Source organism: Xenopus laevis, chromosome 7L (assembly GCF_017654675.1).
Source record: "Xenopus laevis strain J_2021 chromosome 7L, Xenopus_laevis_v10.1, whole genome shotgun sequence".
Classification (NCBI taxonomy): Eukaryota; Metazoa; Chordata; class Amphibia; order Anura; family Pipidae; genus Xenopus; species Xenopus laevis.
In genome coordinates, this window is record NC_054383.1 from 80,549,368 (window position 1) to 80,563,402 (window position 14,035).

General features: G+C 35.6%; 1 protein-coding gene across 5 annotated transcripts in view; it reads right to left on the bottom strand.

The window, feature by feature from the left end:
* The window catches only part of arhgef12.L (Rho guanine nucleotide exchange factor 12 L homeolog), a 112,050-nt gene that overhangs the window by 66,535 nt on the left and 31,480 nt on the right, over positions 1-14,035 (bottom strand). For 2 of the 5 annotated variants that reach the window (XM_018225770.2, XM_018225768.2), the window contains exons 2-4: positions 10,523-10,546; positions 8,238-8,329; positions 2,738-2,794 (exon numbers count right to left, since the gene is read on the bottom strand). In XM_018225770.2, the coding sequence (XP_018081259.1) occupies positions 2,738-2,794; positions 8,238-8,329; positions 10,523-10,546 (173 nt within the window). Of the gene's footprint in view, positions 1-2,737; positions 2,795-8,237; positions 8,330-10,522; positions 10,547-12,643; positions 12,755-14,035 lie in introns of those variants that run through there. The other 3 variants (XM_018225772.2, XM_018225771.2, XM_018225769.2) reach the window with 2 other exon arrangements.

A 14,035-nucleotide genomic window follows, 5' to 3' on the forward strand; every position in this document is an offset into this window, starting at 1 on the left:
GGAGAACAACCTGAAAATAACTCAACTGAAAAAGTGTTTGGAAGGTGAACAATCCCTTTAGGGAAACTAAAGTCAAAATCAAAACCCATTTCCTTTATTAACAGCAAACCTAAATTTGTTCCAGTGTATCAGCACCATAAACCAAATTAATTGACCTTGAAATGTAATTTAATGAAGTCATGATTAATTGCCCAATATAGACTTTGTGTTGAATTTCAACATTATAATACACTTAGAATTTTAAAGAATTGGACATCAAATCTTGTTCATTCCTTGGTGCATAATATAATTTTTTGCATGGACAAAGGTAGGAGAGAAGGAAGAATCAACACAACAAATCACAGCTTTGGATATTTTTATTATATTAATTTTAATTAAATAATTTCCATTTTTTCTGTAATAACTAAAAAGTTCTAGGTACTTGATCCTAACGAAGATATAATTAATCCTTATTGGAGTTAAAACAATTCTATTGGTTTTAATGTTTTTTTTTTTTTTATCAGGCTCCAAATTACAGAAAGATCTAGGAAAACCCCAAATCCTGAGCAATCTGGATAAAAGATTCCATACCTGTATTATGTTTAACTACTACTTTCTGACCTTATTTGTGACATGACCTCCCTTGATACACTTCATACATAATTTCCTGTACCACTAACTGTGTCTTGGACAATTCCTTGTACAATAGTGCCTTAAGGTACTTGTGATAAGAACCTGATAATAGAATCAACTCTCAATTGACTTTATTAAAGTAGATTGTCCTGCAGTGTAAACACATATATATTATTTCTGGAATTTCTTATATGTGTCCCCAGCATTAGACAATGCCAGTATTACGGATTCTTCCATTTTTGTATTTCTTTGTAGTTTTAATGTCCTTGAAATATACATGCATACATACAGTAAATAAGTTCACAGGAGTTCTTCCTGACCTGAACCAGAATATCAGTATCAGAAAGGGGTTCTGTTTCTACAGTAATCACCATGTAGACAATTTCATTGCTGAGTGCAAGTCTGACCCATGTTCTGTTACATTTTGCAGCTCACAGCATATAGCTTAGTCGATGGCACAACAGCTGCAGCACCAAATTTAATTTGAAGCAACGTAGGTGCTTCTTCACAGTGAGGACAGTCATGTTGTGGAATGCACTGCCGGGTGATGTTGTGATGGCTGATTCAGTTAATGCCTTTAAGAATGGCTTGGATGATTTTTTTGGACAGACATAATATCAAAGGCTATTGTGATACTAAACTCTATAGTTGGTATAGATATGGGTACATAAAATGTATGTGAAAATTTGGAGGGGTGTGTGTATGGATGCTGGGTTTTCATTTGGGGTTGATCTTAGAGACTTTTTCAACCCGATTTAACTATGTAACCAAATAGGGAGGGTGTATTTAAGAGGAGGGAAATGCCAGTTCTGCACATGTAAGTTGAGGTTATATGCAGTAGTTACACACCAGCAGCTGACAGACTCTCCGATGGCCAGTTTACATATGTGTACGATTGTTCAGCATTCCTACCCAACTGAAGCAAGTAACACTGAAACTACATACAGTTTTTTCTTTAATACTTACTATTTATGGTCATTCCTTAAGGCAACACTGTAGAAAAGTATAAAGAACTTTCTAAAATGTCAAATATACAACAAGAATTGACATTTACAAGGGTAGTATGTTAACCTTGTGTTAACCTTTTTACCATGTCTTTAAATTAATTGCATTTTTCTGCCTTTTTCCGGCTTTCAAATGGGAGTCACTGACCCCAGTATCCAAAACCTAGTTTTACTGCAAATAATTAACTCAACCATAAAAAATGTTATTCCTGAACCAGCAAATGTATTTTCTAGTTGTAATAATGGTGAGTAGGCAGCCATCTCAGGTCATTTTGCCTGGTCATGTGCTTTCAGAAAGAGCCAGTGCTGCACTATGGAAATGCTTTCTGACAGGCTATTGTTTCTCCTACTCAAAGTAACTGTGGGACTTGGATTTTTAGTACACAGTGCTAGTCTCATATCTAGCAGGGAGCTGCTATCTGGTTACTTTCCCATTGTTCTGGTGATGGGCTGCTGGGGGGGAAGGGACAGGAGTGATATAACTCCAACTTGTAGTGCAGAAGTAAAGAGTGACTGAACTTTATCAAAACAAAAGTCATATGACTGAGAGCACCTGGGAAACAGACAACATATCTAGTTACATCAGATTTCAAAATTAAATATAAAAAAAAATCTGTTTCCTCTTTTGAAAAATGGATTTCAGTGTAGAAGCAACACTTAACTGGTGTATTTTTTTTTGGGGGGGGGGGGAATGGTTTCCTGTGACAGAATCCCTTTAACTAAAATGCCAATAATTGAGTAAAAAAAAGTGAACACGGCAGTCTGCCAGCTGGTGACTGATGTGGAAGTAAAATGGTGAATTAAATGGCAATACCCTGCAACCACAAAAGTGGACAAATAGAGAAGAATATGCCATGAAGCTAGGCTTAAATTACATGCAGTACTAAATAGTATATTGCCCAGAAGTAGTAAAGAGAGGTTGAGAGATTTTAACCGTTGCTTGCCCAGTAAATGTAGATTGGCTGCTAGGAATAAGCAGACATGTGCAAACCTGCACCACCACATTCCACCAATTATTTTAACATCCCACTGCCAGAAATGCCAAGCAGCTGCACAGAGAATTAGAGACACAGCAATGCACATGCAGGCAGCAGTAAGCTGTACTGGCAATTTGGGCTTACCATAGGTCTCTTGTCTACTCTCATCCCAAGTAGACTTTGTCTTCCTGGACGAGCTTTCTGCACAATAGCGGGAGAGAGAAGAAGAGGTAAGGGAATACAAGATGCACAGACAACATGGCTAACTTCACAGAAAAAATCACACACATACACACAAATGCATCCAGCTGGAGTCCGTGCAGGAAGAGCAAACTGTGCCACCCAACAGGATGGCACAGCAGCAGCAACAAACAAAGAGAAATAGCTTAAAAACATGCTTGTTTCTGTACTTATTTGACTGTACGCTACATATATGGGAGAAGTAAGCAAGCATCTGGGCTTATTCAGAAAAGAAAATTTCTAGATGAGATTGTATTGCAAATATCTCAAAAGTTATTGCGGCTGTTACCAAAACCCCAGATAAATCTGTCAGCAATGGTACGGTAGAGAAAAATACACGTGCACACCGGGCTCCTCGAAATAAGGTTCTGCCTGGTGCACAGACCTTAGGAAGACGGCACTTTCAAAGTAGCTGCAGAGAAGAAATAGGTACCGGCACTCAAAGCAATTCAAACAGGGGACAAGCCAGTTGTGTGTTTATTGCATCACTCAACGCTTATCGAGAAACTTGGTACAGGTATGGGATCCATTATGTGGACACCCGTTATCCAGAAAGCTCAGAATTACAGAATGGCAGTCTCCCATAGACTAAGTTTTAACGTAATAATCCAAATTTTTAATAAATTATAACCTTTTTCACTGTAATCACAAAACAGTACCTAGCACTTGATCCAAACTAAGATATAATTAATCTTTATTGGAGGCAAAACCAGCCTATTGGGGTTATCTAATGTTTATATGATTTTATAGTAGACTTAAGGCAGGAAGATCCAAATTACAGAAAGATCCGTTATCTGGAAAACGCCAATTCCCGAGCATTCTGGATCCATACCTGTATCTATAAAGCTTCGAACTACAGGACATTCCTGTAATTTAAGCACAAAAAAATCTATAGTTTGTTATCTGTTGAGCTAAACAGGGAAATAGAGACTACATGTTTGGCTGTTGCAAGGTGGATACTTCAATTACCAATGCCCTGCTGAAACCCCTTCACAATGGACTGTGCATTGTTAATCGAATGATCTACCTCACAAGTAAAAAATATGGAGTAGCTTCAATTTCCCTGTATGTCCTTTTAAAGGGATTGTTCACCTTTAAATTAACTTTTAGTATGACATAGAGAATGATTTTGGTTTTAATTTTTTATTATTTGTGGGTTGAGTTATTTAGCTTTTTATTCAGCAGCTCTCCAGTTTGCAATTTCATCACTCTGGTTGCTAGGGTCCAAATTACCATAGCAACCATGTATTGATTTGCATAAAAGACTGGAATATGCACTGGAGTAAAAATATAAATTGATAGCCTTATAGAGAATGTATTCTTAGATGGGAACAGTGACCCCCATTTGAAAACTAGAAAGAGTCAGAAGAAGGTAAATAAAAACTATTAAAAATAAATAATGAAGGCTAATTGGAAAGTTGCTTAGAATTGGTTAACCTATAGGGGAACCACCCTTTTAAACTCAAACAAAAACCATAGATATAGTATTTTTAACACAAGCCTTACTCACTAAACTCATGTTGAACAAGGGGTAAATAGCCACATTAAAAATACGGTGCTCAAACTGCCAGACAGGTTTGTGTGCCATTACATTAAAAGTAGAAAGGTAAAAATACTCCCCTGTGTGTATATTTGGTCAAAAATTGCATTACAACCAAAATCTAAGTAAGGTTTCAATTCTTGCCTGAATAAGGGAGCAGCCCCCATTTCAAAACCTTTGTTCATGTGGTAAAGTGTCCGTATTATTGTTCCCATGGCATAAGGACTGACAGATGGGGTGAAGGCAGCCAATACCATTTGTAGCAAATATTAAAGAAAAACTATACCCCCCAAACAATGTAGGTCTCTATAAAAAGATATTGCATAAAACAGCTCATATGTAAAATCCTGCTTCGTGTAAATAAACCATTTTCATAATAATATACTTTTCTAGTAGTATGTGCCATTGGGTAATCATAAATAGAAAATTGCGATTTTAAAAAAATAAGGGCCGCCCCCTGGGATCGTAGGATTCACTGTACTCACAAACATACCAACAAACTATACATGTTAGGTCACATGAGCCAATTAACAGACAGAGTCATGTCTTTTGCTTCCACACTTCTTCCTGTTACAGTTAGAGTTGAAGTATTTCTGGTCAGGTGATCTCTGAGACAGCACACAGACCATCACAAAATGGTGGCTCAAGGCAAGAGATGTAAAAGGGCAATATTTACTTTATTATATATTCCAGTTTGCTAAGATTCTTAAATATGCCACTTAATATGATATGAACTATCTGTTGCTTAAGTGTTCATTTTGGGGGTATAGTTTTCCTTTAAACATTGTAGCAGAAATCACCCAGCTGACACTTCATTTGACAAACCTCTTCACATGTTTGTTAAAGATGTAGTTCACCCATTAACTTAATTTTAAGTATGATGTAGATTTTTAGTATGATGTCAGACATTCTGCAGTTGGTCTTCATTTTTTATTTATTCTTTTCAGCAGCTCTGCAGTTTATAATTTCAGCAGATATCTTGTTGCAAGGGTGTAATATACCCTAGCAACCAGGGAGTGGCTTTAATGAGAAATTGGAATATGAATAATGGGGAGAAAATAGAAAGAGAAGTAATAAAAAGCAGCAATAACAATAGAACTGTAGCCTTTCAGAGCCACAGTTTTTTTGACTGCTGGGGTCAGTAACCCCCATTTGAAATCTGTAAGAGTGAGGCAGTTGATTTATAAACTATAAAAAACGAAGACCACTTGAAAAATTGATAATAATAGACAAATACAGAGCACTAGAAGAATGATGGGTGAAGAGAGTAAAGAATTAAAAGTTCATTATCTTAAGTGACAGTGGTCACATCAAACCCCAAAGTAAAACAAGCTATTGTTCTATTATTTTTTCTTATTGTTTCTTTTTTGTGTGTCTTTGGCCCTTTTTGTCTATTTAACACTGTCTTTCCTATCTGCCATTCAAAATTTTACAAACCCCAATATTTTCTATAGACCAAAAAGTATACAGGCTCTCTCTGGGCAAATCACAGTTGATTCTTTTTTTTTACTTTGTTATAGTATAGAACTGGTTTAAATAGACTCTATTGGGGCCTATTTATAAACGTGGGTAAAATATGTTATTTTTTGTGGAAAATAAATTGGTGTTATGGCTTCCCACATTACAAAAGCATTTAGGCAGGTTTATTGTATCTTGATAAAATTGACCATAATCTGGGTGGATTTGATAAGCACATTAGATGGTAAGCCCCACAGAGAATTATGTACAAACATATTCTGCAGTGCATTACAAAGATTACATATCAAAAATATGCCACACATTTACACCAAAGCTTCAAGATTCCTGGAATCATCGCTACATCATACTAGTGACAGCATTATAAAAGAGGAGTACTCAACACAATACTTACTCCATTATTTTTTCGACCTGGTGTGAAAGAATTAACAGAGGAAAAAAACATCTCCAGTGTAAAAAGTGGTGTAGACATGTAAAAAGAAGCAATGATATACTATTTTAACATAGAATTTTTCATGTGGCAGCATCAGAATATACAATTTTGCAAAATGTGCAGTGTTTGCTTTCCATGGTTATCACTATAGAGAGGATGTAGCTTTGAATAAAGAATCAAACAATACAAACATTATCACAAACCCAAAATTTAGTCATCGGAAACCATTTTGCAACATTCACATGCACATTTTAAAGGGGACCTGTCACCCAGACATAAAAAGCTGTATAATAAAAACCCTTTTCAAATCAAACATGAAACCCAAAAAACCCATATATGGATTTAAAAATCTCAGATGTCAATCATATATTGTCTGTCCTGCCTTAGGCATAAAGGTGGGGCAGGCAATTGCTTTCACTTTCCATTCAGAGCTTTCTAGTTGCAACTGCAATCCTCACATTCCCCCCTCCCTCCTTGCCACCTTATTGCGCAGCCAATTCATTGGCATCGAGTCCACAATTCTGTCACACGAAGAAGATTTTGGCAAGCTACAAAGCTTTCCTTAAAGGGGAACTATCAGAAAATTAAATTTAATATAAGCTTTATTGTGCTAAATAAGACATTTTCTAAATATAATTAATTACAAATATTGACTCATTTCTGAAATCAAGTTAATCTTTGCTCTCCCAATTTCAGCATCTGTCTCTCTTCATGCAGGAGTTGGGAGTCTGATTTTGAATGACAGTTCAGTCCAATGCAGCCTTGGGGGGGGGGGTCTCCTTTTGCCTAGAAGATGTATTAGAGCTCACATTTTTAATATCTCTGGAAATCCTGTCTCTCTACATGCAGGGTTTGTGCCAAAGTTTTGTTTGTGCTCGAGTCAGTCTAAAGGCCCCCATACACGGGCAGATGAAAGCTGCCGACTTTCCCCGATCGATATCTGACCAAAAGTCTGGCAGGGTAAAAAAAACCTCATCGGATGGCTGCTGCATCTGTTCGGCAGGTTCGGGCCCAACAATCGGATCAGCCCAATATTGCCCACCTCAATGTGGGCATATCTCCCTGTGTATGGCCACCTTAAGTAAGATCCAACACATCTGATGGAAATGGGAGCCACCCTACCTAAAAAATATATTGGATCTGTCAATGAAAATCTGACACCCAACTCCTCCAAGAAGACAGAATGAAAAGAAACAAGATGCTTACAGTAAGGATGTGAAGATAAGCTTGATTATTTCAGAAATGGTACAGAAATTGCAATTGATTATATTTAGCTTCTTATTTTAGTGTGATGAAGCTTATATTACATTTTCGCAATTGATCACATTTAGAAAGTGTCTTATTTCCATGGTATGAAGTTTATAGTAATTTTCCTTTTCTTGATAGTGGCCCTTTATGACTCTTGGCTGCATAAAAATGTGAAAAAAAACCCCATACATTTGCCACTTCTTTTGTCCCTATAATAACAAACACTTCTCTTGTGAAGATATTTTATTTAGAGGCCCATTTATCTAAGCTCGAATTCTGAATTCATGTGATTTTTTTTTATTATTTTTTTACTATAAAAATTTGAATACACTCGAAATTCAATTGGAAGGTTATTTAAGAAAAAATTCAACGGTCAAACTTGAACGAATACACTTGAAAAGTCGAATCGAGTTTTTTCTCTGAAAAAAACTTGAATGTCAGAACGGCTATAAGCATCTTCAAATGGTAACTAGACCTCTCCCATTGACTTATACATGATACATCAGAGACAGCTGTTGAGCCAAAAGCTAAAAATAGCAAATATTTCAGAAAATATAAGTATATTTCAAAAGTTCTTAGGAGAAGCATTCTAAGTTTACATCAATTTATTTTTTGGATTTAGTCCCTTTAAAATCTGGTACCAATGGATGTGAAAGGTTTGTAAACAACCAGAAAAACATGTAGAAGATGTTTAGATGATCACCTACCTGTGGCATCAAATTCATGGGATGAGCTAACACTTCTCTCAACTTTCAGCTTCTTGTCTGTAGAAGACTCTCTATAAAGTATGCTTCCGTGTCTGAAAACAACCCAGTTTGTTTGAATAAATCTTGCAATGCAATCTGTCATTTGCAGATAATACAGAATGTATGCATGTGTTTTATTACAACATATCCATAACAAACACAGAAGAAAAAAAGAAAAAAAAAACAAGTTTCTAGCATTCTTTAAAAGCCATCTAACACAATAAGCATTTGAAAATCCCCATTATAATTCCCATTGGTCAAGGACCACATTGATAAGTTGTGTTTCTCGTCAGATGGGTCTCCATTGGCTTCACTGTATGGTCCGATCGTTGTAATATATTAAAACTAAATCATGGCAAAACTCCAACATTAAATGCATGAATACTGAGAATAAATGTATACGGTTTACCCAATTTCACTCTTACTACTACAGCTCCCTTTTACTTCTGTTTACATTTGCATCGTGCCATCAGCAAAAGAAACCAGTTAACGGTATTTGCCTAAATTTAGACAACTCTGGCAATATATGATTAAGCCCACGGGTCAAAAAAAATGGATTATGCCGCTTCCATTTTTTAAAATAAATTAGTAAGCATTATCTAGAAACTAGAACTTAGGAAACAGAATTACAAAATTCTGATCTTTATAAATTAATGATCTGTCTTTTTTTATGTTCCATGAAATTACTTTTTCGAGAAGGGGAATTTACATTGTTTTTTTAGGTCTCCTGGAGAATGTAAAATCTATGTATATCAAGGTATAACTGTATATCATTTTCCCACTGCTACTTATTATAGAAACCATGAAAAATGTAAACATTCTGAATCATCATCTGCAAGTTTTGTGCTGTTAGTTCTTTGCTTGTGGTATTCTTTTCTTCCTTTTGCCAATTCAGGTCAAACACACGTCACCTTGGTTTCAGTCTGGTTAATAGAAATAATTTCTTGCCCTAACATTTAATAGAAAGTCTACAATGTATGATACTAATTGGTGGTCAGAACAAGAGCCTTTTCTAGATTTCAGGATCTGAAGATCCTCCAGAAACTTAGAAGTGGCTAGTTATAGGTTTTGGAGGCCTGATGTGTAGAGTTGATCACTGCCCTGGAAAGCCCTCTTCATCTTCAGACGGAGGCCCGAAGAATTATGCTGTAAATTGTAGTGAAAGAAGGTACCCTGGAAAAGGAAATATTGCATGCATCCAGAGATGCTTGCTTTTAGCTTGGAAGACCAACCTATATAAAACTAGAATGCTTATAGTATTAAGTGATCTGGGTACCAATTTCTACAACCTGGAATATAAACTGAAGATATCTAGTATACAGTCCTCTGCCCAGGACTGGATAGGCAGGATTTAATCCTCTACTTAAGCCTTGTGTGCACACTGGATGACCGACATATCCATTGTTTGACTATATCATGGTGGAATCAAAACCGGGATCCAGTGAAATACAGAAAAGTGCTTTAGAACACATATGCCACTTGAAGTCCAAATGGGACTACCCTTGCTGGACTGTTAGATGAAGGAACATTGCTCCACAGTCATAATTATTATGTTCACTCATAGAAATTGTTTTCATAACTTGATCTTAATACAGATAAGCGAGAAAGAGTATTGGAGGACAGGTGTAGTAGCCCAGTGTTGTAGCTGTAACTCTGCATCCAAGATGTCTACTAACAAGACATATTGAATACAAGTTGCAAGGTGTCCAACTTAAAATCATCATGGACTGTTGATGCTTTCTCAGTCTATAGGACCACGGTTCTAGAGATGCATAGTGTGCCATGTCAAATTTATCCGATTGTCTGGCCCCAGGTCAACAATTGGATTTTAACAGGCACATGCAGAACCATAGGAAAATGACCAATAAAGTTTAAATGAAGTCCTCATAATTTTAAAGTCTGCCCAATAGATATTTGGCCAAACTCCAGGCAGGCTGCAATGGCCAGTACAAAAGTGAATAGTTTAATTTGGTCTGGCTTGTGTAATGTCACTTTAAATCTATACTCATCTTTTATTTGCCTAGGTAGCAGATAAAAGAGAACTCAGAAATGCTGATAGCACAACTATGCAGAAATTCGTACTTCATAAAAAATTTAAAACTTTAAAGCATAAAAATAAGTATTCAAAGATAAAATTAATTTTTGGAGTTAGTGATTCCTAAATATATGTTATCACTTATTATTTTGTCATGCACCTCATAAATTCAATACATATGGACATGCAGATAAGTTTTTGTGTTATTTACCTGGTTGGTTTTCTGGAGTGAAACCTAGAATGAAAAGAAATGCGAAGTTAAGAAATAAAACAAAAAATGTAACTATACAGAAAAACTTTTATGGGAAAGAAGACAATGAAATCTAGTGGGATCAAAATATTTCTGAAAGGTTTTCCAAAATGAAAACATAAGATGCAGCCGTCTCCGACATATATTGGTAAATGTCACAATTCAACAGCATTTAAAAAAAAAAAAAAAAAAAAGGTTTTCCCTTTTACACTTCCTGGTCAGTAAACCATTCCTTAAAGGAGACATATTTGTAGGGGAATTCACAAAAGTGAAGGAAGCATTTTTATGGTATAAAAGTTGTACTACAGCTGGTGTATATACAACCTCTATACTCACAAAAGTGGCAAAAGTCCAAGCCAACCGCTACTTTGTATTATTTAGGATGAAATAAGACAGTTTACAGACGGCCTTCAACCTTAGATTATGCAAAAGTGATATAATAGGAACAGCAAGAGGGCCACCACTTGAGGTACTGTTGTAACTAGGTGGCCCTCCAGCTGTCAGAGAACATCAGCCTTAAATAGAAGCAGTTGTAGTTATGTGACAGATGAACACCCTTGAATGAAAATAGTTATTCAGAGACACAGTATTCTTATTAGTTATTCTACACCATTGCCTGGAAGTAGTTCATTGGGGACAGATGAAGGGACACCTTCTAATACGTGTTATTAGATTCTGACAAAAAAAAGCATGTTTCTCCATGAAAGGGAAGTGCAGGACATGATTTTTGGTGCAACTGGATTCAAAAGGCATGCTAGAAATTGCACTAACTTTTTGATAACATTTATAAATATACTAAGGGGGTTATTTATCAAAGGTTGAGTTTTAGAGGTGTATGAGGCTTTTTATACCTTTAATGAATTCAAAACTCGAATGTTTTCTAATTTAAGAAAAATTGAATGGGAAAAGAATGGAATCAGTGAACTCATTAATTAATCGAGTTTTCGTGTGAAACCCATCAAAAATACCCGAACACCATAAAGGCTATTAACATTGTCAAATGTTTAAGGGACCTCTGGCATTGACTTCTATATGACCTCGACAAGTTGTAACTGTAGTATTTTCGGATTCAAGCCATTTCCAGCTTTGGGGTATAAAAAATAAAAAAAAAAACCCGGAAAATTGAGGTTTTTCTTTTGTTTTTTATTTCTTTTTTTACACAAGTTTTGACTTCCCAAGAACTGTATAAAAAACCAAAAGAATGAAAAACATAAAATCTATGCAACAGAGCAAATAATTATAGATTTCCATAACATAAATGTGATTCGACTGGCCAATATCTTTTAACACATGGTTGCAGGATTTTCTTTAATGGTGGGAACTCAAACTAAGTTTTTCAAAACATAAAGGCCATTATTATGAAGGCTGTTCTCTTTAAATACTGGACTATGGCACCAATGGTGGTTTTCAGCTATGTATTTAAAAAGGACCAGACCGATCAAGTATATTTAAATTTAACAGCATGCAGTGTACCTGCCCTTAATTATCATGTTTCCATAGTGCCATCAGGTAAATTTCTTTCTATTCATGCCCCCCCCCCCTCAAGTGTTCAAACTAAAATAAACCTCTGTCATATACAGGAGATGCTTCATTCTGAAGCTACAGCAGTTGCAGCATAACAGCTCTGCACTTACATAGGCTGCCAAACAAGTACAAAACAACTAATTTTTGCTGCAGATTAAACAAAGACCCCTGCTTTACACAACAAATCATCATTAAATGGCAGTTCTAAAGCTATTGTGTTTCTAAGATTGTTTGTGCTGTCAGCAGAGTTAGCCAAATGGTGTGGCAGTCTTACATCTCCTACGAAGAGATATTCTCTGTTTATTCTGCAAGTCAAGTTCTACTACATGGCTGTTTGCGATAAATATCATAAGACATACTGCTTTAGCAATAAATATCTTCACACTACATTCATTGTGAATATATATATATATAGCTTTGACACAAACAGCATTAGTGTCAAATGTTTTCTTCTAATTAAACTGTATTACAGGTCATATGTATAAGTTGCCAAGTAACATCAGACACTGCATTTTTGTTCTGGAAATATGGTGGCGATATACTACAAGGAAGTCTTACCGACTGTTTTCACTGTGTACAATCAGCATCTGTTTCTCTTCATTCTGTCTTCATTCAGGAGTTGGGTGTCAGATAGTCATTGACAGTTAGGTCCAATACATCTTATAGGGGGGCTTCTTTTGCCTAGAAGATGTATTAAAGCTCACTCCATTAAAATCAACAGAAATCCCGTCTCTCTACATGCAGAATTTGTGCAAAAAGCAGTTATTTTCTTAGATTTTGTAAGTGCTGGAATCCGTTATTTGAGCGAGCTCTGCTAGGAAAGGAAGCCCCCCTATAAAATATATTGGATCTAAATGTCAATGAATACCTGACACCCAACTGCTGCAAGAAGACAGAATGAAGACAGACAGATGCTGATAGAATAGTGGAGATAACTTTGATTATTTCAGAAATGATGCAGAATATTTAATTGATTGTATTTAGAAAGTATCTTATTTCAGTATGATGCTTACATTAAATTTTAATTTTCATGATAGTTCCCCTTATTGACAAAACGTAAAGCAATTATACGTTGTGTCAGTCACAGCTGTAAACAGTAATACACATGGAGGTATACAAGTGTCATCCTAATAACCCGAGCAACATGGTAAAAAATCTACTGGTTGACAAACAAAATGGGTCAAAATTATTCCCAAACAGCTTTATGTATTTACCCTTAAATACTTCAAGGGGTGATTCACCTTTAAGTTAATGTTTAGTATGGCTAATTCTAAGCAACCTTTCAATTGGCCTTTTTTTTTTTTAATTATTTGGATTACTGAAAATGCAAAATAGAGAGCTGCTGAATACAAAGCTAAATAATTAGAAAAACATAAATAATAAACATGAAAATCAAATGCAAACTGTCTTACAATATTATTCTCTACATCATACTAAAAGTTAATTTAAAGGTAAACAACCCCTTTAAAGTTATTGTGGTTATCCCCCCAGGAAATGCCTTTAAATATAAAGGGGAACTCTGGCTTCCAAACCAAAATTTGATAGATGCCCACATAATACAGAAACCCCTGATATATACATCAATTACCTATTTCCGCAGAAAGTATGAATAAATGCCATTTTCTATGCTGAAATCCAGCAGTTTAACAGCTCTTCTCTTTCTGCATCATTTGAAATCCTGGCAGGAATGGAGGGACTAAACCAGGAGTGACCATACTTTACTAATGTGAGGTCTACTTTAGTGATGTTGTCCCATTAGGATCTACTAATGCGAGGTCTACTTTTATAGTGATATTGTCCTATTAGGATCTACATCCATAAAGGCATTGTTAGAATTCTGTTCCATGGAAAATATTACTTCAATATTGATTTATGAGAAAATGTATATTGTTATATTTAACAAACAACTATTTCTTATGTGACCTTATTAATAATAAATATCTGAATGAA